General features: G+C 39.5%; 1 protein-coding gene across 3 annotated transcripts; it reads left to right on the top strand.

The window, feature by feature from the left end:
- Window positions 1–178: 178 nt before the first annotated feature.
- On the top strand, window positions 179–24,399 carry flt1 (fms related receptor tyrosine kinase 1). 3 transcript variants are annotated; one of them, XM_056738972.1, is made up of 30 exons: window positions 179–458; window positions 2,936–3,032; window positions 3,262–3,473; window positions 4,453–4,577; window positions 6,945–7,107; window positions 7,191–7,327; window positions 7,646–7,817; window positions 8,517–8,634; window positions 8,720–8,889; window positions 9,343–9,490; window positions 13,866–13,986; window positions 15,325–15,433; window positions 16,050–16,355; window positions 18,275–18,421; window positions 18,513–18,644; window positions 19,594–19,700; window positions 19,868–20,003; window positions 20,082–20,186; window positions 20,309–20,422; window positions 20,638–20,726; window positions 21,365–21,497; window positions 21,788–21,885; window positions 21,960–22,082; window positions 22,166–22,277; window positions 22,355–22,454; window positions 22,574–22,679; window positions 22,880–22,974; window positions 23,074–23,143; window positions 23,223–23,314; window positions 23,408–24,399. In XM_056738972.1, the coding sequence occupies exons 1-30, from the start codon at window positions 401–403 to the stop codon at window positions 23,574–23,576; spliced, it is 3,864 nt and encodes a 1,287-aa protein (XP_056594950.1). In that variant the 5' UTR covers window positions 179–400; the 3' UTR covers window positions 23,577–24,399. The 3 variants fall into 3 exon arrangements, with proteins under 3 accessions (XP_056594950.1, XP_056594953.1, XP_056594951.1); XM_056738975.1 differs by lacking the exons at window positions 13,866–13,986; window positions 15,325–15,433; window positions 16,050–16,355; ... (15 more) ...; window positions 23,223–23,314; window positions 23,408–24,399 and adding an exon at window positions 11,515–13,092 and having other exon boundaries at window positions 181–458; XM_056738973.1 differs by lacking the exons at window positions 13,866–13,986; window positions 15,325–15,433; window positions 16,050–16,355; ... (15 more) ...; window positions 23,223–23,314; window positions 23,408–24,399 and adding an exon at window positions 11,559–13,091 and having other exon boundaries at window positions 181–458.
- Window positions 24,400–24,474: the final 75 nt, after the last annotated feature.

Below are 24,474 nucleotides of genomic sequence, written 5' to 3'. Positions count from 1 at the left end.
TAACTTTGGATTTACTGTAATGAGCTTGTTTATTTGTTACATGAGCTCAGTGTGATTGATGAAGTACAGGAGATACACAGTAGCACACTGGGCCCGTGTAGGTCACGTCAGTCGCGAGCAGTGGGTGTGTCATTTAGCGTCACGCAAGCGGTGGGAATTGAATAAATCCCAGCCCACGGTCATTATGGGCAAGAGTTAAACTGGAATTCGAGCCAGGTCCTTCTGCATAAAGACTTCTTATACTCGGGACATAACTGAAGTTGATCGCAGTCCATGTGAAACAAGGCTTTGAGGAGTTTGGTGTTGAGAAGTGAATTGATTCTCTGGAGTATTAGATCTGCACTGTTGGCTACTGTAGGTGTTCATCTCCAAACAAGGGACTTCAAGCAAGACCAAGAGAATGCTCGATATATTATTTGTGATGATATTTGGACTGTCAGGTCGTGTTCTGGCGAAAGGTGAGTATGCACCTTGAACAATAAGATTACATTTTTTATAATGCCACACATTTTATTCATTTGCATTTGAATAAGCATACTCAAGACCGAAACCGAACGAGGAACGAGCAGGTCGCTCAAAATGCCCCCGTTAAATGAGAGAGGGCGTTATTTCCTGAGCTTGATGACTTGAAATGGGAGTTCTAATATAAATGAGTTTGGGGTCATGACCACCGTGAGGAAACTTTCGAGCAGGCAGGAACCAGAGCTCATCAGTGTGTTATAGCTTAAACAGACACAGGGAGGAAGCAGAGGGGTGAACCCATGTACTGTACGAGTGCGTGTGTTTTGCGTATTGTGGGTTTTCTACACATCACAGGGTGGAAAAAATGATCCGTGAATCAACTCATTACTTTAAGATACTTCCTAGTTCGTGCTGAAAAGCATACAGACAGGCGCTTGCAAAATATGTAAAACTTCGTAAATTAGGCGTTTCGATATCGATTATTCCTAAAATTCATCAAAATGATCCATGATTTTAAAATCTATATAAAGATCATAGTTTTAACATTACAAAAATAGTATCTATAGTCTCTTTAGAATAGTATTAGTATTCTAAATAGTATTCCTTCGTATTCGGTTTTTGATCATTTTATATTTGATATATTTCATGAAATATTTGAATGTTTTTCGTGTATTTTGTTGTTCATTAAAACAATTACAATAAAACAAGAATGCTTTCACTATCCTTATTTGGAAAAAATCTCCGGTTTTCAATTGTGTGTTTTACAGAGATTTTAATCGGACAACTATCATTATATATATGAAGAGTTTAATTCCAAAATGAGATTACTTCAAAAATCATGTTTTTATTATTTTGGGATGTTTGTATTGTGTTAGATTGCTTTATTTGTTGTTATTATGGCTTAAAACAAAACAACAAACTGCAGCTTGATGGATATTAATTGGAATGGACAATAAAAAACACGATTTTTTAACATTTTTAAAAACGTAATCTTAAACATATTTTTTTACTAATGTAATAATCTGAAGAGTTTGGTTCCAAAATGAGATAACTCCGTTTTATAAAAAATATTTTATGTTATCATGTTTTTATTGTGTTAGTTAGCTGTATTTGTTGTTATTATGGCTCTAATCAAAACAACAAACTGCAGCTTGATGGATATAAATTGGAATGCACAATAAAAAACATGATTTTTGAACATTTTTAAAAACGTAATCTTACACATATTTTTTTAAGTAAAGTATTTTTAACTAAAATAATCTGAAGGGTTTGGTTCCAAAATGAGATAACTCTGTTTTAAAAAATGTTTTTATGTTATCATGTTTTTATTGTGTTAGTTAGCTGTATATTTAGGTATTGTGGCTTAAATCGAAACAAACCAACTGCAGTTTGATTTATATTACTTGGAATGCACAATACAAATTTTTTTTAAGTCTCATTCTGGAACAAAACTCTTCATCTGTTAAAACAAATGACAAACAACTTTGTAAAGTCCTTTCCACAAATGATGAATAATAAAGTCTACTTCAAAAAGACAAAACACCAATTTCAGGATTTTAAATTCGTTTTGTTTCTGGTTGGTAATAGCATTCAACCAAATATGACGTGAAAGGTATTGTTGGAATTGGCTGATTTTCACCCTGTAATTAGTGCCAAAGGCTCTTTGGGGGGGGGGGGGGGGTGTTCTGAAACGGAACCATAGCGTGTGTACAGGCTGATAACAAGCTTGTTTAAATCCCTTGCGGGATATAATGTGGGAAAAAGTGCTTGACTCCATACTTCCTTTTTCATTGGTTTACTACAATACCATTATAATGTACAGACGGCGTATGGCCTGCGCATTAAGTATAAATGATAGAAAGGAAATTACGCTATAACGGTTTAAAAACGACAAACAATGGTGTCAAGTGCATTGAAACATGAAATTATTTAAGGATTAAATCATATTTAATTTTTAACGTGCATCACTTCTCAAAAGAATTCGTTTTTGAACGAAAAAGCATATATATATGAAAAAGCGCATATTTTAACATATATGTATTGATCAATAATATTACATTTATTAATTCAATCAGACTAGAACAGTTTCTCGTTAAATTTAAAAAATAAAATACGATTTTGAGCCACTTGTGGGATATTTAAACAGGTTTCTCGAACAAAGTCAGAAAATATAAAGAATATCGAAAAGAATGCATATTTTCACAGTGACCTAATGTGTTGTTGCGTTCAGATACTGTCGCTGGCATCACAGATGTTATTTCTTAATGGTCATACATCAAAGTAACTTTATGATAATCTGATTTGTATTTGTCCCTGTTTCATTTCACCCATCCCGTAGTTAATATTGTACATCTGTCCCCTGTTCCATACAGACTTCATTCATGTAAATGTTTTTAACATCACTGCGGTTGTAAACATCATAAGAACCTTTTCGTGACATTTCAAGCGTGCCTTTCTGTTTTCTGTCTGAAAGATACAGACCCAAAAGGAAAGTTCAGTTCCCCAATGTTGGATGTTACTGAGAAGCATCTTATCATAGAGACAAACCAGACACTTCAGCTCAACTGCAGGTGAGAGATCCACAACAGAGTTTTGGATGACTAGCATGTTTCTTTACGATAAACAGAGGTGATGAAGATGATGGTAGAAATGCAAAAAGCAATATGAGAGGAACATTCGGGAGATTGCATGAATGATGGTCCAAAAATCTGAGATAACATTGAAAATGTGCACCCCACTGTTAATTGATCATTGAGATGCCGAAAAGGGAAATAACGGATTTGTTCTGTGATGTTTCAGGGGACGCTGGGAGCTTCAGTGGGTTTTGCCATCAAGTGTTCCAATAGTCTATCATGGCACCCAGATAAAAGAATCTCGTTGTGGGAAGAAAAATAAGCAGTACTGTAGCCATCTAACACTGAGTCCTGCTTTAGCTCAACACACTGGCTCTTACCGCTGCAGGTACCGTCAAAAGCAGCGCAAACCGGCCTCTGTGTACGTCTTTATCACAGGTAAGAATTTTCAGGTGAACGCTACAAGCCCACAAACCCCTTTCTTTCCAGCTTCCCGTCAATAGCTGGCCACCTCACTGACCGTTTCCCTTTCTTAGTGCTAAACAGGAAGGTTTGTGATGCGAATAATATCCAAACTCCGTTTTCTCTTGTGTAAAATATCCCACTCAGAAAGTGTCTGGTGCAGTTACACATTAGTGTTTTTTGTTTTGCGGTCCTCACGATTGTTTATATTGAAACTGCTATTTTCATTAGAGTGCCACCTCGACAGGACAGAAATAGTTCCAGCTGTTGAAAGGCTCAGCTCCTGGGCAGCCTTTCCCAGGGTACCCGGCCTTATCTATCTCGCTCAGCCCGGCTGTCCGCATCCTGTGCCGCGACGGGGTGGTGGGGGGAGGTCGGTAACAAGGATAGAAGATACAGTGTCTTCGTGGCACCAGGGGTGTGTGCATGTTTGTTAGGATGCGTGTCTTCGCATGGGAGTGGGCATCTTGAGAGCATTCAGGGGCAGAAGAGCCTCTTTGACTGGCCAGCCATTAAGGAAGGCCAGGTGACTCGGGTCATTAGGTGCGGTCCCCGGTTCGCCAACAAGGCCCCTGAGGGCCATCAATCGCTCCTGCGGCCATGTCGATTTAGCCTCACCCTCCGTCTTTTATATTCAATCAAAGCACGACAAGGAAGCATCCAGAAGTCCTTGGGGTACTTTTGTTAAAATGTTCAGATATTTTCTTTCCTTTAAGAACACCAGAGCGCCAAACAATAGGGTGAGCAACACCCAAAGCCTTTCATTGCCACGCGAATATTGCAACTGGGACGAAAGTGCAAGCAAATAAGTAAACAACAAAGAGAAGGAGAGCGCCTCAAAACAAGCAAGCGATCTCTCTGTTTTTGCAGACTTTTAATTGTTGTCTGTCTAGTGTTTGTTTGTTGTGCATGTTTGAGCGTCTGTTTGTTACTGACCCCAGTATTGGCCTTTCAGATATCCACCGGCCATTCGTGAAGGTGCAGTCTGAGATCCCAGACGTGGTGTACATTAAGGAAGGAGAGCCTTTAATCTTCCCCTGCCGGGTCACACATCCCGATGCCAAAGTGTCATTGGTCAAGGTGAGACTCAACTTTAAGCCAAGCAGATATATTCACTCCTCTGTACTTTGATTGTCCGATCTATTTAATTGCATCCTACAAGTTTGTCTATTGTTGCGTTTGGTTATCTTCAACAACCTTTTAGCCATCTCCTCAACATCCAGCTCCTCATTTCTATGGAGTATGTCCTCCAGATGGAATCTCATTCACAAATCAATCGCCATTCCGTCCTTATCAGAGGATCGCTGCGGGTTGTAAGGGCAAGCATCTGTTTGTGCCAGTTCGGATGTGTGTTTGAGCGTGGGCAGGGGTGTACAAAGGTCTTTCTGGCTCAGCGTGACATCGATTCTTTAAAAAACGATGCTCAGAGTGAGCGGCGCCAACAGCTTCCTTTGTCCTGTTGGCGCTGTGCTTAGCCAAGAAGATGATGCCAGGTCTAAAGTGCCCCCGCTGCCTCGCATGGACTGATGTCTTTTACAGCTGGTAGAATGAACACATTTGTGGAGTTCAGCCTTTTTTAACGAAAATGTGTCAAAATCATTGTTTGTGCTATAGATTCGATCGCACTGTAGAAAAACGTAAGATTTTTGAAGCCCAGATTGAGATAACGGATTGAGATTTTTAACAATGGCAGCAATCTGAGGAACACACAAATATGTAATCTTTAAATTAAAAGAACAAATCCAAGACTGTCAATGATTCCTATAGTAACCACGTAGAGATTAATAGAGAATACGGCAGTCTCTGCAACCACAAATGTTTCCACGTCTCTTCGCTTTTACAGTGCGAGATAACAAATACACAACTAATAAGATGACTCTAAAAAGGATACCAGCTGTCTCAAGAGAGTTTAAAAACGTCCTGAAGCGTTTCAGGATGAATTTCAAATGAGGCACGGAAACGGAAAGGAACAAGTTGACCAGTTCCCCTCGTCCTGCCTTTGGCTCCTCTCATGCAGGATGGAAACTGTTTTAGGATACGCTAGTGATACGCTTACATCCATCTCCTCCCTTTGCCTCAAAAAAGCACCACATTTCATTTCTGTTTGCCGTGTTTATGTCCTGCCAACCCTGCGCACAGATATACAAAAGCTAACCGGTCTATAAATACAGGCGTCCTCCACCCCTCAAAGTTGGGCTGTCACAGTGGTAGAGTGTTTTTTTCCTGAAAGGGTTTTGTACTTGGCAGTGTATCTTTAATCTTGCACCTCTCGTGTTGGGAACAATACCCAGGCGACTGTGCTCTCACTGAAGCTGTGAAAGTAGCCAGCGAGGCCCTTCCAGAGCTGACCTGTGGGCCTAGCCACAATGTCTATATCCTGTAGTAACAGGATGTGAGGAGATGGACTGGAGTCACGTTTCCGTCTCCTCACCTTCCCACTCATGGGAGGGCTATCATCTCTACAAGATGGAGAGATGTTGGAGATAGGAGCTAGATGTACTTGGATGAGATGATGTGATGTTGGAAGGGGTGTATTAAGGTTATGAAAAACGTAGGGGATGCTATACGAAGCCTTATGTAATCTTATGAAAATAAAATACATAATCGGCATAAAAGGCATAATCCTACATAATTGCTTACCTAACACAGGACGGCGTGCTAGGAAAAGAGATCATTTGGGGGCGGGGAGCATTCACCTGATCCCCTGAGAAAGGGCAGGACACTTCCAAAGTGTCACATCTCAGCCTGTAAACATTTCCTCCATTGGACATGGAAGTAAACAGAGTCATAACACCGCTCTCCAAGAATTTCTGAAGGACGATGCACTGTTGAACCCACCCTGTGATACCGAAACGAATCGGGTTTAAACCGAGAGTGCCACATTTACCAGTTGACCAGTGCACATGTTCCTTGAACTCAACTGTGGCATTTCGAGGGCAGTGCACAACCATTTGCGCTGCAATTAGTTTTTTATCCACGATGTAGATCTATTAGTGAAAGCAAATAGGACTCACATTCTTAAAGTAGCAGCTTGGAGATTTTAGTGGCATCTAGTGGTGAGGTTGCGAATTGCAACCAACGGCTCACTCCAGCCCTCCCTTCAAAGCACTACGGCGACTGACACAGGGCTAAGATGTTGCCATGTATTCGCGTCTCTACCGAAGATGATAACGTATTTACCAAACGCACTCTGTTGAGCAGTTTGTCCGTTTAGGGCTACCGTTGAAACAACATGGCGAATCCCATGCAAGGGGAAATAAAAATAGCTCATTGTAAGGAAATAAAAACATAACTCTTCATTATGTAAGGTCTTTATACACCTCTGAAGACATGGTTATGTACGCTAAATGATATTGCATTTCTGTCAATAGATCCTCTCATTACACACTGGCCCTTTAATGTGATACAGTGATAATGCTAATTGTGTACATTCTGTAATGTTTGCAGTTTCCTTTACACCGGTTGATCCCCGATCACAGAAGCATCACCTGGAACAGCAAGCACGGTTTCACCGTCCGTAGCCCCACATTCTTCTACATTGGACTTTTTTTTTGCGAGACTATCGTCAATGGGGTCAAATACACTAACAAATTCTTGACCCACAGGCCTGGTGAGGACATTTTTTCGAGTTTGGGCTTAAATGTGAAGATCTATTGCATGTTCTAACCTTCTTGAATCCTCCTTCTTTTACAGTGAATAAGATCATGGATGTGTATTTGAACAGCACAGGTTTGGTGCACACTTTACAAGGGGACATGTTAGTGCTGAACTGCACCGTAACCGCCGAATGGAACTCTAGAGTGTCCATAAGCTGGACTTACCCCGGGAAGGTGGGTTTTAACAGTATGAATTTACATTTGTTACTGGAATATGACATTTGATATTCAATTAAATAAACCTGGAAGGCTATACGGGGCCAAACTATTTTCCAGAGGTTAACTACCATAGATTTCCTGGGTTTGTGCAAAAAGAGGTCTGTATTATTACAGAAAATAACTTTTTATAATTGGCGTTTAAAACCTTTTTTTCTGCTGAGGACGGCTGTTTTGTAACCCTCCTTTCCTGCGCAAACCATGCTGTTTATATTTCTCTCAACAGGACAAAATGAGTGTTTGTGTCACAATTGACTCTGCTTGTTTTTACTGCAGGCTAATGGCTCTGGCACTGTCATCAGACGCATAGCGAATAGCCAAACCAACATTCTGTTCTACAGCATTCTCACCATCCCCAGACTAAGCAAATCAGACAGAGGACTTTACAAATGTCACGTGACAAGTGGTCCATCCAAGAGAGACACAAATACAACAGTCATTGTCTATGGTGAGTTTTTGAGACACTTTTCTTATTCTGAAAACGCTCAGATGTATACTTCAAACACAATGCAAAACAACCATCTGTTTTTCTGCTTTATTTTTCACTCATAATATTGAATAAGTATCTTTTTAACACAGGGATATCAAACCAGTGGCCATATACTGTCTGTGTAAATAGTTTGTTGTAAAACCGGCTAATATTACATTTTAGTTTCGCATTTAAAGGGATACTTCACTCAAAAATGAAACTTCTGTCATCTTTTACTCACCTTGTTTCAAATCTTTATAAATGTCTTTGTTCGGATGAACACAGAGAAAGATATTTGGAAGAATGCTTATAACTGAACAGATCTTGCTCCCGATTGACTACCGTAGTAGTTTTTTGTTGTTCTTTTGAACAAGACATTTTGAAGAATGTAGGACAGCAGTTCTAGGGCACTATTGACTACCATTGTAATTTTTCCTACTATGGGAGTCAACGGGGGGCAAGATCTGTCTGGTTATAAGCATTCTTCCAAATATCTTTCTCCGTGTTCATCAGAACAAAGACATTTATACAGATTTGGAACAACTCGAAGGTGAGTAAATGATGACAGAATTTCACTGTTTGGTGAACTTTCCTATTAATCGTTTTTTTTTATAGGATTGGTAAACAGGATCCACTTTTCACCGACCTTGCATTGTTTGTTTGTTTGCTTGTTTCCAGACAAGCCTTTCATTCGACTCAAGCACAAAAATGGCTCTGTGGTTCAGGTTTCCGCGGGACAGAAATCTTTCCGTCTTAGCCCAAAACTAAAGGCCTTCCCTGCACCAGAAATCATCTGGTAAGATTTAACATGGTTAGATAACTGAGATGTACATTTTGTGTTTCATTATAAACATTAATTTGAACTAAATCTGTTTGTTCAGGTTGAAGGATGCGATGGTGGCTTCCGAGCAGTGTTCTCGTTACCATGTTGATGGGTATTCGCTGGTCATCCGGGATGTTGCTGAAGAGGATGCAGGACTCTACACCATCCTCACTGGAATCCAGCAGTATGGACTTTTTCAAAACCTCACAATCACAGTGAGGGTAAACGGTGAGACTTTTCTTACTGTATTCAAGCGTTGCAATACATTTAATTGGTAACACTTTACAATCAGGTTTTTTATTAAGGTATTTGTTGTAGTAACAAAAGTCGGCACACCAGAGCTGCAAAAAATATGGCTCTTACCTGACTATGAAAAATCGTGCACTAAAAATAAAACAAATGCTTTACAAATTTGAAGGGAGATTTCGCATGGGTATATGAACCATTAAATGTTAATATCTGTGCTGTTACCATGGTAAATTAGAATGATAAAACTGATAAAAACGTTCTATTTTCATAGTGAGGTTGACATATAATTTCCCTTATATGGCTGGAAGTTTTTCATAACCTTGGCTGTAGTTCTTTAATATTCTCCTTATTTAAAGGGTGGTTAAAAATAGTTGCTATGCCCCTGATAATAAAATGTGACCTGAAGACTTTTCTCTGGAAATCCGTTCACAGTGAAGCCACAGATTGCAGAGAAGAGCGTGTCCTCACAACAGACTGCGACCGTCCAGCGAGGCATTAAACGAGCCATCCACTGCACCTCTTACGGAGTTCCGGCCCCCCAAATTACGTGGCTGTGGCAACCGTGCCCTCCGAAAGGCCTGTAAGTTCACCATCCGTGCATAAACATATCCTGTATATTGAATTGCATTTTTATATATTAGATATGCTGGCACCAAAAAATTGAACCTACCTTGGCTTTAATTGCCAATCAAGGCAAAAAATGCTGATCAAACCATGCTTACGTGAGTAGAAAATACCAGCATTTTTTCAAATATAAAAGTAATGCTCGGTCTAAAAGGGACTTCTCCCAACCCCTTAAACGTTTAATTTCATACTACTGCATTACAGTGAACTTTCTAAATTTGACTCCTAGAGTCCTCACAGCCCTTTGGTCACCGAGGAAGGGGATACAGTGAAGAATACTGGGTCAGGTCCAAATATTCGGTCGCATCAAATTTAGTATTTGATCCAGGTGAAAAAACACGCGAGACAATGTAATTGTGCTGGGCTTGGATTTCCCACACATGACTAACTTAGATATCCTCTCCATTATTGCGTAATGTCCTGAAACCATTTTTATGACAAATGTAAACACTCCGTCTGTTTCGCACTGTACCTGGTCGCAGTGTGTTTGATGTGTTGTTTTTAGAACGAATGCACATGCTGTATGACGGGAGACATTTGTCTTGTACACACACACAATATATATGTATGTGTGTGTGTGTTTTGTGAATAGGGGCCTGTTCTATTTCAGCATATGTTCAGACAGGGTTTCCTCTTAGTCTGTAGAACAGATGCTTGAGACGGCCTTTCATGTGTGCGTCTCTATTCATGTTTTGTGTGGATGCGGACCCTTGTGTGTATGTGTTTGTATTTGTGTGAATATGTGCCTGGTACAGTCACAGAACTGAATTAAAGCCGGAGTTGAAAGTGCAGAAAAAAGCACTTCAAAAGAGGCCGGTTCCGTGCTTACAAGCACGATCTGTTCGTTTCTAAATCAAACACTATGATTAAATGAACTTCCCGTGCAGAACGCTGGCTGTTTATTATTGTGATTGCTCAGACGCATCCTGCCATGCCTTCTTGAATATCTGACACACCACATATTCACTGTTCTCATGAGAACAACCCGGCATGCATTACTCATTAGATACACCCATGCGCATGCATTCCAACTTAATCACATATAGACCAATCCGTACCGCACTCGAACACGACACTTAGGCTTAAATTTAGTCAAAAATCAAACATTTCCTGAAAGTTACTCCACGTGCTCTTTGTTGCCTTAAACTGCGTTCTCCTATAAATGTGTCCATTTTTAGACCAGGCTTCCCTTCATTGTACTGCCATCATGACATGCTAGATTTGTGAGATTAGCCCAGCACATTTCTTTGGGTACACAAATGTAATCCGTTTAAAAAGAAGGTACAGTATAATGTCAGTGAAATCAAGTCCTGCACCGTCCTACATTTCTTAAGCAATGCTTTGGTGTCCTATCTGATATAATATTCTCGATAAAGGGATACAAATAGTGTCATCATTTGTTCACGCTCATGTCATACCTGTATATGACTCTTTCTACTGTGGAGCACAGAAGATGATATTTTTGTCTTGAAAGGGTATTTTTGTCTATATAATAGAAGTAAATGATGTTGTTTGGATACATCCGTTCTTTAAAACATACTTTTGTGTTCTGCGGAAGACAGAAATTCACACAGGTTTGGAATGACATGAGGGGGACAAAATTATGAGGATGTTGATTGTGGGTGTACTGTGCCTTTAAGAGTCATTAAAGAGTATATACAGGCCCCCAAAATATTTGGACACTTATGGACACATTGAAGTAAAATTCTATACCAAATCTTTATTAAATGAAACAACAAAATATCAAATCTAGGATATAGGCGTCCAAGCAGAGTTACCACAGGTATAGGTTAAAATAAACCTGTTATGTAAAGCAACGACATTCATGAATCCCAAGTGTGTCCAAATACTTTACGGGACCCCTTCACTGCTGAGAACCCCTCGTTAGAGCGAGCAAAGTTAACATAGTATGTAAAAAAAATCAAAGAACTGTTTAAAGCTTGATCATTGAAAGGTATTATATGTACGTTCTGTTGAGAGGTCTTGACTGGCTGGATCCTGACTCAGGCCCTTATTCTTTATAGCAGCCCGGTGCGGCTGGCCTGACGCTGCGGTGGAGGAGGCCCAGGGAGAGTGGAGATGCGGGCCGGTCCGGCCTGATAGCGGCTGGATGGGCTTGAGCTCGGCCATGGGAACGGCAGCACTCTTATCTCAACCAGGCAGGAGGCGCAGACGGCTTCCTGTGCGAAAAATCAGAGCGCTTTTCCTCTCGTTGTTTGGCTTCCTCCCCGACGCGAGACAGCTTCCCAGCAGCGTAATTGTCCCTCCGTCTTCAAACGTGGCACAGTTCGCTTCCTCAGGAGCTTGATCTATTCTTGAGAGTCCCTGATCCCACACTCCCCCCTCTTGAGGCCCCCCACCCTCCATCCCCACTTGACCAATCCCCCGGCCACTTACCTGTCCCACTGCATAGATGCAGTCATATACGACCACCATCCCAATCATGGATTAACCACCGTCCTCTGCTATGGCCAGTGGCCCTCCAAAGGCATGTGCCACCTTCCGTCCAGGATGGTTTCCATGGCAACCGCCCCAGAGACGAGACTTAAGGCAGGCCATCGCACGCGCCCCCCTGCAGCAGCTCGTGCTGGGACATAACCCCCTGCACACGGGGGTGAGGATCCACTTCTGGGCTCACACAAGAAGGAGAGGCTGATATCTCGGCGCCCCCGGAAACTACATTCTAATTTATTCCCATTTCGAAGATTTTTTAATGAGTGTTTTTTTTGTTGTTGCAAGAAGTGTGCAATCCCCCATCCATACATTGCCAACACTGCCTGGTGCTGCTTTGCTTTTTGTGTTCTTGAGTGGTACTATAAAGGATGTATGAACCAAGTCTCCATCTCCAAGCCCAAATCATCAGTTATTGTTCTAACATCCACGAAAAGCTGTGAGTTCAGATTGCACACGATGAAATATTCTGTTTCTACATCTTGACGTGAGCCGACGAATGCAGGAAAAAAAAAAGGCTCGCTCTTTGGATTTCTATTTTATTTTCCAAGCTATTGGCCCGGAATCCCTGCTGTGTAGGAGTTCAATGGGTCAGACATAAACGACAGCAGTTCTGTGTCAAACTTCTATCACACTCTTCCTCTTTATGATGATGCTGTGTTTTACAGTTGCTTTAATTTGTGTTTAATAGATCTGTTTGTATGCTTGTGTGCGTGTCCATGTTGTTAAGTGTGTATCGAAAGAAAGTCCATTTGAGTATGTGTGTGCGCGTGTGACTGATTTCCACCTTACGGGTCTCTCCTAATGTGATTCGTCCCTTTTTATACAGATTGTCTATGAGTAATATATGATTCTAATATTTAATAATTTTATATGACTAACTTACTTATGGTAAATCCCAATAATTGCCAAACGTGTAAGAATCACTGATAAAAAATGTATTTTGTAATATCTAATGTATGTGTTTATATCAAATGTATTTGTTTTTACATTAAATTTTGCTTGACATCATATGCACAATATGGTCTTTTTGTTTAAAAAAAACTGTACATGTGAAGTTGTCACTGATAGCAAAGGTGTAGCTGAATTATTGACTGATATAATAAACTGATATTTTATTCAACGCTTCAGCAAGACTGCATTTCTAGAAAACAGAACAGCTTTGATTTTATATGTTTACATGATCAGTATATAATACTGTACACAGGCACAAAGTGTAAATGTGTGTTGGCATGAATCAAGAATGTGTGTTTGTGATAAAACAGATAACCGTATAAAGTGTGTGTGTGTCTAGAGAGAGGGTGAGCGAGCGACTCTTCCTGGAGAGCCGTGGGAGAATGGAGTGTGTGTCCAAAAAATGCTGTTGTCATGATTAGGGTGGGACATATGAAGACAGAAGACTCACTATCTCAGCCAAATAGGAAAGCAATCAGAGAGAGATGTCAAAGGCAGGGAGGGGTACTGGGCGGTGGGCATACGGTCACGGACAAATATCCATCATCACGGCCACCAGAACCACATTTCAAAAATTAGGAACCTTTCAGAACTGACATGGATAATATAAAAGGGTAAATGTTAGAGGTTGAAACATTTAGAAACGCAGTCGGGATGATTTACAGACAGGAAAGGGAACACATCCAAACCATCACGCTGCTAATTATGGAGTGTCACCACATCCTGATAGGGACCACAAATATACACACACAGCTACATAAAACGAAATTCAAATGAAAAACGTTCATAGTAAGACGACTACTGTGGAAAAATGAATTCCCAAGGGACCTAAGATCGGAAATTCTTCCAGCTGCAGCGCACATCTGTGTCTCGATCAGAACATCATTCTCTTCCTCTTTCTCTTGTCCTGTCTTCCTCTCTCTAAGATGCGAGAATCCTCCTCCTTCCTCCTGGATTGCAGTCGGTGAGAAGACAGAAGTCACGTCCACCCACAATCCCATCCTGACCATCAGCAACAGACAGGAAGTGTTGCAGGGGAAGAATAAGGTGAGAGTTAAAGTGGGCGAGCTGATAGTGGACAGATTTAATTCAAACGAGGATGTGAAAGCAGAAGTCACCTGGGACTCATGTTTGTGACACAAGTGCATCTGCACTCAGTTCTTTAGAAACTAAACTGGGTCCATCTAATGATAAATCTGTGATCAGATGCCAGTTCGGTTTAGTTGGAAAAACAGAAGATCTTTCTGGGTTAGCATCCTTCTGAAGCGGTGTTGGGAACTAAACAACATTCTAGTCTATCTAAAATGTCTTGTTTTGGGAAATTCAAGTTCAAATTCAAATAATGTTAGTGGTAGAAAAAGCATTAGGATTATTTTTCAGAATCAGAATTTGTGTGCACACAGGGACTTTTCTTTGGTGTTGGAAGCTTCTAGTACAAACATTCAACACAATGACAATACAAATATAATACGATTTCCAGTCTAAAAGATTCTTAGATATACATACATAAAATAAAGACTATTGTACAGAAAATGGGGGATAACAATAGTTTTGTGTTGTTTAAAAATGAATGTTTTGTTAAATTGTTATTTTACCAATTCAGTTGTTGGAAGAAAAGGTTATCAGCATCAGCAGTAGAGTGAAAACTATGAACATTTTTGTTGTTTTCTGTGAACTAGCAACAGCATGTCTCCCAAATTCCAAATAAAATATTTTTGCTTTATTTGCTAAAAAAAGAAATGACGGGACAAACTTGTCAAAATAATTATTTGTTAAGACAAATACTGAATACTGCAAAGTTTATATTTATGTTTAAACAACACATTTTAAAGATCACTTCTATATAATTATTTGATGGAATAAGCCTGATATTTTCCCACAACTTTCATGCGCCTTTGCATTCTCTTCGTCTTTTACGTTGCCATTGGGAGACTTTGTTACTTCTGGGGTTTGTTTCTGTTCAAAGTGAACATATTCGGTGAAAAAAATTATGTGGCTGTATAATCAACAATTAAAACATCACATCCTTCCTGGACAAATGATAGTCAGGTTTACACATCTGATTCAATTTGTTGATGGGTAATTTATTTACTTGAAGTGAAGTGACTTACTTTGCTTAACAGAACAATGCCCTTTGATTTCAGGGTTGGTTGGGGTTAGTTCAGAGATGTGGTACGTGCGTTTGATGGGCATGTTGTTCATCCAACAAAGGATGTGCCCCACTTGAGTAAATCACCTCATGCAGGCGTGCACGTTGCATTCCAATGGTATTGCACGAAGGTCTTTACCCTCACAAAGAGGGCATGTATTAAGGAATGGTTTAAAACTCTCTTGAAGTGTGGTTACAACTTTTCAGGTTTGTAACAATTTGTCTTGTCTCCACAGACTGTAGGAGTTTTAACAGTGGGTGAAGCATTGATATCTGGGATCTATCGGTGCGTTGCTTCCAACTTCCTGGACAGAGATCAACTAGACATTTTATTTTATGTCACAGGTACTTTAAGCAAATCTTAAAAGATGCTAAAACCTCCAATCCTGTTCCATATCCTAATGTATTTACCTCATTCTCCACATAGTTATTTTTCACAAACACACACACATTCTTGTGCCTCCCGCCTCTGTCCTCTTGTTTTCGAGGGTTTGCTTTCAAGCTGTGCTAAATTCAGCCAGTGGATGTAGCCCATCCTGAGTGTTGTCATGGCGACAGGGTGGAGGAATGAACAGGAACCTGTGGCTCTTATCGTACTGCCTCCGCGTGTGGCGCGTTATTTGGAGAACGCTGGTGGTTTTCGAGAAAGATAAACATTATCTTCCATCAGGAAACCCTCGAGCGGTTTCCACGGGAAATTTCAAATAGCTTAAGTAAATAAGGAGTCTTTACACTAGCTTCTTATTACTACTTGTACTGACAATGGCTATTCAACATTGTCATCAAAGGTTACAAGAAATGCCACTTGGCCAACACTCTAAACTGGTTTTCTCTGTCTTTGTTTAATGGCCTTAGCCAACTCTGTTGTTGCCAGTAGGTCTGCTTTTATTTGGTGTCACTGTATCAGCGATTTATAGTTCAGGAAGGGGAAACTGAAACGTCTTTTTTTGTACAATTGCAGATGTCAGGGGAGGCTTCGTTGCATCTTTAGAGGAAGAGCCCAGAGAAGGGGGAGACCTTCGCTTGATCTGTATGGCCAATAAGCACCTCTATTCAGACCTGTCGTGGTATAGAATAACAAATCAATCCACAGCATCAGAAGAACTTTCAGTTCTCAGAGGAGAGCTCACACAAGGGCAGTTCTCGCTCACCCTGCGCCTTCTGCTGAAGAATGTGACCGCACAGGATTCAGGATTGTACCGCTGCTCCACCACAGACCTGCTTACAGGAGAACGTATGAACCTTGATACACCAGTAGAGGTCACAGGTGTGTCGAACAGTTCAATGCATACACTCACAATCTGATTCACAAAAACTCTGTCATTATTTATTCATCCTCAAATCTGAAATCATTATTTCTTTCTTTCATGAAACACAAATCAGATTTTTAAAGGGAAAGCGAATGAAGATTTAAAAATGAAGATTTATCATCTATTAATAACACACGTTTTATGTAAGATGTGTAGATAATGACACCAAACCTCACTGTTTTTTTAGAGTTATTAAAGTTTTGTTCAGTGTTTAATTATAGTTTTATATATTTTTATATTTTTATTTGTGATTATAATTTTAGTACATTTTATTTTTATTTTGGTACAGGTTTTTTTTATTCCATTTGTAAAAAAGTAAATATTTTATATTTTTATTGATACAGAAATTTAATTTACTTTATTTCAGTTTCAGATTTATTCTCAGGTTGTTAGTGCCTCAAACTTAAACAAATGTTTATTTCTCAGACAACATATTTGAGATTTTTCACATTGTTTTCAAATAATTTATAATATTTTTTCTCTTTTTTTATATTTTATTTTTGCCGCAATCTTATTTTTTGCTTTTAATTTTTGTAAACTGTATTAACCTTCACTCTTACAAATAAGGGTGCTTCATGATGCCACAGAAGAAACATTAAAAAACAAAACTTTAACATCCTTTCACTTTTAAAAAAGGTTCTTCAGATTTTTTAAAAGGTAAGAAAGAGATGGTTCTTTACAGAACTTTTGAAGGGATGGCTCGTTATGGAACCAAAAATGGTTCTTCAATTGCATTGCTGTGAAGAACCTTTTAAGCACATTTATATAGTAGAGTGTTGGCATCAGCAAAAATGACACATTTTGAAATGACGGAATATTAATAATAATGGACTATTTATGGTTACTACTCCTTTAAATTAATTTCAATGCCACAATAAGATATTCTCACAATCAAATAAAGATGTAATAAAGACTAAGATAACTGACACGATCACTCTCCATATAGTGATGTCCATTTCCTTATAAAACATGAGGAGCACCTCACATATACAACAGAACCCCTCAGACAGCTCTTAGATACTGACTTAAGTCACGTAAGGATGTTCTCGCAGACACCCACACATTAAGAGACAGAGGCGGAAAGAGAAACAAAGAGTAAAAACAGAGCTAAAGGGGTCCTTGGGAACTGGGTCCAGGGGCTTCCTGCGGCCCCTATTACTCCAAGGCTGTGTAAAGCTGAACCGCTTTGGTGTGGGAATCAGATCTAGTCAGGAGGAAGAAAAAACAATGGCACTTCCCACTATGCCACATTTACAGGCTGCTTCACATGGCCAAAGAACAATCAGCCAATCAGCCGCTGTCACAAAAGGAAAGAGACAATAATCAATCCAGTCCAGAGGGAAAATATCTGAGGCAGAAGTCAGCTTAAATCAAAACAGTTTTATTTGTATTTCAGTTTTATGTAAGCGTCATGTCAAAATGCCCTTTTTTATGGATCCGATGGGTGCTTCAGGTTTTATGTAAACAATGTTATTCCACACCAATTAATCTCCTCGTCTCAATATCGCCAACTGTAAGCCCAGGCGTTCTTGGCCAGCGAACCCAAAAATAATGTCCATGTGTCACTAAATGTGTCATTATGACAGAGGGATTTTGCTGAATGGCACCGTTCCAATGGCTGCAATTCAAACATTCCAGGCTTTAATCTGCAGTGAAAGAAATACAACTCGCACTCTATTCACACTTTGGTAACAATAGGAAAACAGCACATGTGCCCCCCGTAAATCACTCAGTTACATTAAAAGGCGGTTACACATACTGACACTTGACAGCAAGAAGTTTCCGGTTAACTTTTAGAGTTTTGTGATGAAACTGCAAACAACAGGATTGTGTGGAATGACCCTTGACCCTCGGCTCTCTTTATCTCCTACTGTAGTTTTGCGGGCTCCTGTGCTGCAACAAAATCTGAGCGATCACAATGTAAATGTCAGCAGCTCGGTCACTCTCCATTGCCCCGCTCAAGGAGTTCCACAACCCCGTGTTGTATGGTATAAGGACCAGAGAAAACTCCAACAGGTGTCCGGTAGGTGGAAAGTGCATAAATTTGAAACGAAGAGATGAATAGATTGAATATTCAACAATGGATGGATATTGATCCGTTTATCATTAAACAGGCATTATGCTGTTTCCTGAGGAAGGAACTCTTCATATTGACCGAATTACAGCTGAAGACCAGGGACTTTACACGTGTGAGGCAACCAATGAGAGGGGGTCTGTGGAGAGCTCCGCCTACATTTGGGTTCAAAGTAAGTGAATACTCTGGATCATTTTTATTTGTTTTAATTTACCTCTCAGTTATTGTATGGCAAGTGTAGTCTTTGTTTGACTGACATGTGAAACCAATCATAATTTATTGTGATTTACATAAGAGTAGAAAGTCAAGTAGAAAGTTGGCCTTAACCCTAAAGGAACACTCCACTTTTTTGGAAATAGGCTCATTCTCCAACTCCAACAGAGTTAATGAGTTGAGTTTTAGCGTTTATGGAAGTTTCAAATAGGAAAAAATATATGTCATTTTTTTAATGCGATGCTACTGGTCTAATTGGATTCAATGATCTATGCTAAGCTATGCTAAAAGAGCTATCGCCAGACCCGGAGACCGGTTGAATAGACTCCAAAACGGTAAATCTTAACTTATTAACTCTGGGGGAGTTGGAGAATGAGCCTATTTCCAAAAAAGTGGAGTGTTCCTTTAATATTGATAACTTTAAAAAAAAAAAAAAGCAATAGTAAAGAGAAGTAAAGAAATTGTTTTAAGTTGAACAATTTATTGAGAGAAACTATTTGAAAAAATGTGTATATATGCACAAAAGCTCCTTTAATTTCCCTCAAAATAATTTCTCCATCCCCTCCATCATTCCCTCTGATCGGATGCTTCTAAACTCGTTTTCAGACGTACACGCTGTTCTGTTTTCGATAGGTCGGGAAGGAAACTGTCTCCTATTTTCATTTCCCACAGATGGCCTCTTGTTTAACCCTTCAGTTGTTTAACTCTTTCGATCTATTAAAAAGGGGGCGGAGTCAGACTCAGTGGGAAATAATGCATTCTATTGTGTCTACCTGTTCCCAGTGCTACTTTTGGACAGTGTTTGTCACTTATATACAATGACAGAGAGGCCTTAAAATGGCAATTTCTCCGTTTCAATGACACATTCTGTGGATGTTTGTGACAACACTGATTTATGTTTCCTGTAGGTTCTTCTGATTCTCTGTCTCTGGAGATCCCAACGCTGGCGTGTACATGTGTTGTGGCCACTCTCTTCTGGCTGCTTCTCACACTGCTCATTCGCAAACTCAAACAAGTGAGAAACAATCTTTACAAAACAAACATTTAGAAATTGTTTCAATATGTGACTTACAAATGTATATTGTTCAACAATGCCTATTATGTGATCACAATTATGAGCATCAAGAAAGTATTTGTTTTTGTAACAAATAAAGATATGCTGTTTGTGCGCATCCTTTTCAGTCAGACTCCATGAATGGGACAACAGAGTACCTGCCTATCATCCTGCACCCAGGGGAGGAGCCTCTGACCGAGCACTGTGATAGGTTACAGTACGACCCAAACCAATGGGAGTTCCCACGTGAACGCCTTAAACTAGGTAAAATGTGATTATATGTGTGTGTTTATTGATCTTCGTGGTGTTTACTGATATAGGTGTTATTCTTATGCCTTCCAGAAAAGCCACTGGGGCGAGGGGCATTTGGGCAAGTGATGCAGGCCTCGGCTTTTGGAATTCGCAATCTAGCCAGCTGCACCACGGTGGCGGTCAAAATGCTTAAAGGTATATTATAATATTGAAAAAAGTTCAGACTATACGCATTTCATGAGCACACATTACATCAGTAAGGAACCCTATAACTCAACTGTGGTGAATTTATAGTCATGTCTGTGCTGTCCCTGCAGATGGCGCGACGCCCAGTGAACACAAGGCTCTTATGACAGAACTGAAGATCCTCAATCATATCGGTCATCACTTAAATGTGGTCAATCTTCTTGGCGCCTGCACCAAACCAGGAGGTGTGCATCTCTCTGTGATCAAATATAAAACACTCAAGAAGCTAACGGTTTGGGTTTTGTCATGTGGCAATTCACATTAACATCTCCAGTTTATAAGGAAAAACCCCTTTTGCAAAAATCTATGTGCAAATACATGAAGACATAAAAAGAAGACAGTTAGTTCAACAAAGAGCCAGGCGTGATGTGATGTCATTTGTTCTTCCTGGTGTTTTTAGGGCCTCTAATGGTCGTAGTGGAGTACTGCAAGTTTGGGAACCTGTCTGCGTACCTTAAGAGCAAACGAGAGGTTTTTCTATTGAACAGGGTGAGTCTGTATCATACTTCCTCAGTCGTTCTTTTTCAGCTTCAGCATGTGGTGGTACAGATGATGTACTGAATGTCACAGTATTTTTAACAACACCCTGTTGGTTGGTTTTGATTGGTTTGATTTGGTTTGGTGACCTACATGTCCCTGCCATCAAATGTATGACCTTCTCTCATTTCCTTCTGAAATGAACAGACCGGTGTTTACCAAGACAACAGTTTTTGACTTTTCTCCTCGTGACTTCAGTGACCTATTCAGAGGCTTCATAGAGCTAATGTGTGGATGTAAACGTTTGAACTGTTTTTGTTTTTCATGCACATTGCTGTGCGTGCATAAGAATATTTTTTTAATTGCTGAACTAAGAGCAATGTAAACGGATTATTGAAACTTAAAGTTTGAACGTGAGAGTAGATTTCATCGTTTTCTTTGGTGTTCGAATGAACAAATTTTGCACACTCAGATTCCAGCTTTGTAAACAGTTGTTGTTCCACCAGATAGTTTCCTATCCTAACAGAGCATATATGATTAGAAATGTACTGGTTGATTGGTTTTAACCCAGGGTCACATTTGTGATGAAAACATTAATGAAGAAGTAAGCATATATAAAGGTATAAATGTTCTTTTCCTTTTACTCCCAGGTGAATACAGACGAAGAAGAGGACAGGACGGAGGAGGGATGCCATCCACGTCTGGTCAGTGTGTCCAGCAGCAGAAGCAATGCCGGTTCAGGATTAAACGAGGAGAGAGAAGAACACTCAGAAGATGACAGTGGTGAGATGTTTTCCTATATAACTGTTCATTTCATTTTGATTAGGGCATATTGATTTCTTTTCAAACAAACCAGCAGAAATTAATCAAGTAATGAATGTGACATCAAAAAGGAAAACTCGCTCAATATTTACTTTAAAATCCAGTCTTGGCGAACTTTCTTTTTCGAAAGTCACACAGGCTCGAAGGAAACAATTGATGATAGGAATGTTTTTAATTCTTTAAGTCGCAGGAATTTATGGGTAATTTGTTCAAAATAATAAGCTTATTGTCCCACTACCTGTGTACTTTAGAACCTCTTCCCGAATCCGCCAGTCCTCTCCTGCTTGAGGACCTGATTTCCTACAGCTTTCAGGTAGCCAGAGGAATGGAGTTTCTTGCAACTCGCAAGGTAAAGAAGAAACCTATTTGTGTGATAGTATGATATGTGATTGACATTTATCTCAGCGGTTTTCTAATTTACAGTGCATTCATCGAGATCTTGCAGCCAGAAACATCTTGCTGTCTAACAACAACGTGGTGAAGATCTGTGATTTCGGCTTGGCCCGAGACGTGTACAAAGACCCTGACTATGTGCGCAAAGGAGATGTAAGTGTCCTCAGTGTTTATTATTATATTGAAAAAAACGCTCAATTATTCCTAGAGTTCATTTGTTCTTTTTTGCCATGAAGGCACGGTTGCCGTTGAAGTGGATGGCTCCTGAATCAATCTTCGACAAGGTCTTCACTACTCAGAGCGATGTGTGGTCCTATGGCGTTCTTCTCTGGGAAATCTTCTCACTTGGTACCATCGTGTAAAAAAAAGGAATAAGTTTCACATGAACAGTTTAAGTATCTTTGATGTACATATTTGGTCTACAGGAGCATCTCCGTATCCAGGTGTAAATATTGATGAAGAGTTTTGCCACAGACTGAAACAAGGAACACGAATGTGTCCTCCTGAATACAGCACCCCTGAGATGTGAGTGCTCAACTGAACATAAGAACTTCCACCTTTTGACCAATCACCATTTCAGATTTTCCATAAATAAAATATCTGCCTTTTAACCATAAAATGGCATTGTTGGATTTGTATGACAGTTACAGCATCATGTGTGCTTGCTGGGAAAATACCGCTGAAGAAAGACCCTCATTTACAGCTCTAGTACAGATACTGGGAGACCTTCTGCAGACCTGTGTCAGACAGGTACACAAAATATTTACAAAGTATAAAAAAAGCAAGGACAACTTTTATTGCCTTAAGCTTGTTTAACTTAATGTGTTAGATTTCCAAAGATTTGAAAGTCACAAACACAAAACACTTTACTTGATATAAATCTAAATGGGAACATGCCATAAACATACCTTTAAACTCTTTTTAAAATGTTTAAACTTACTTTTTTCCAGGATGGAAAGGACTATATTCCACTAAACACTTTTATTTCTGGAGAAAGCAATATGGAGAATTTGAAACAGAAAGACAGAAACCAGACTGCTTCTGGGTCTCTGATATACACAAGTCTTTAAAATATCAATTGATTTGTGAACCCTCAGAACTGACTAATATGTATTAATATTAATATTCTTTCCTGTATATTCAGCTACATGAATGCGGGAAAAATCAAAGCCATGAGCACTTTTGAGGAAGACACACACAAAGAAATATGTGATGTAGGTTTTTAAAACAGTAAATTAACATGTAAACTTGATCTATAGATTATGAACGTAACGATGACTTATTTAACTTCAGGACAACCAGTCAGACAGTGGAATGATCCTTCCATCTGAAGAGTTAATTCAGGTGAAATGGATGGACAGACTCAAAACCAAAAACATCACCAGGTAGTTGCCTTGTACTCAAAATCGTTATTAAAATGAATGTTACATCTACAAGGAAACTTATATATTAATTAACTATTCCACCATTTGTTGCAGGTTCTTTTCCAAAGGTCAAAACCATTGCACGATGCTGCCTTGTATGAAGAGCGCCCCCTGTCGTCATAAAGACAACATTCCTCAAGCTGCCCCTCATGTGTGTTTCTCAGAAAGATGCTGCTCTGCTCCACCAGACTACAATGCTGCGGTCCTCTACCCCTGTTTCTAGCACACGTCATCGTCACTGTAAACACCACATCCGTTGGCAGGTTAAAAATGCTGCTTATATTTTAGCTGATTTGCATTTTGTTCCTTATAATGCTGAATATATGTCCGGTCAGACCAGGATTTCTGAATGCATTCTCATAGACTCCAATTTCCAACTTCTCTTTTTGTCTGTTGCAGACGAAAGACAGATTTAAAATGACATGAGGAATGAAATATAATTTTTGGGGTAAACTATCCTTTTAATGCATTCAGCCACATTTTACTTTTACATGTGACATTAATTGATCCCGATTATCTTTAAACTATATTAAATCTAAATGCGCCGTGAAAGCAAGGTTAATCTATACCTCTTGTCCACCTTTAATTTTGTTTTAGTAGTTACTCATGTATATCATAAACTAATGAAATGCATTTAATAAAATCACTGCTTATAGGTACCAAATGTTTAACTGTAGAGCATCACACTCACAGGTCTTGTGCTGCAAATGTCATATGCTGGAAAATGTCACTGTAGACTGTTTTTATTTACATTCAATACTTTAATAGTAACCTGAAAATAAAGCAATCATCTATGGGGTATGTAAATGCTGAAAATTGCTTAAATTGAAAGTTTCAAGAATCTTTGAAGATGGCTGCTAATACTTGATTGCATGCAAGTTAAATTCTTGTATTGAAAGTGTTTAAAGGAAAAAATGCAAAGGCAAAATAAAATGCTGTCCAACTGATTTATATTAAGTATTATATCATTCTTGGGGAGGTAAGGTTTGATGAAACTGTTGGCTAATGTGTGTGGCAGATAGGCGGCACCAGGACTTGTATACTTGTACCAGTGCTTTGCACATTGTTTTGTACAACGCACATTGATCACCTGACCTATATACGGTTTCCGAATTGCCTTA

The sequence above is a fragment of the Triplophysa dalaica genome, chromosome 23, assembly GCF_015846415.1.
Source record: "Triplophysa dalaica isolate WHDGS20190420 chromosome 23, ASM1584641v1, whole genome shotgun sequence".
Lineage (NCBI taxonomy): Eukaryota > Metazoa > Chordata > Actinopteri > Cypriniformes > Nemacheilidae > Triplophysa > Triplophysa dalaica.
Note: the sequence above shows the minus strand (reverse complement) of the source record. Positions and strands in the feature narration are given on the sequence as shown.

Bases quoted from the DNA above. Each gene is read 5' to 3' on its own strand.
- flt1 (XM_056738972.1), top strand. From the start codon at position 401: ATGCTCGATATATTATTTGTGATGATATTTGGACTGTCAGGTCGTGTT. The intron at 7,328-7,645 runs GTGGGTTTTAAC...TTTTTACTGCAG, and splicing joins GCTGGACTTACCCCGGGAAG to GCTAATGGCTCTGGCACTGT. The intron at 9,491-13,865 runs GTAAGTTCACCA...CCTCTCTCTAAG, and splicing joins CCGTGCCCTCCGAAAGGCCT to ATGCGAGAATCCTCCTCCTT.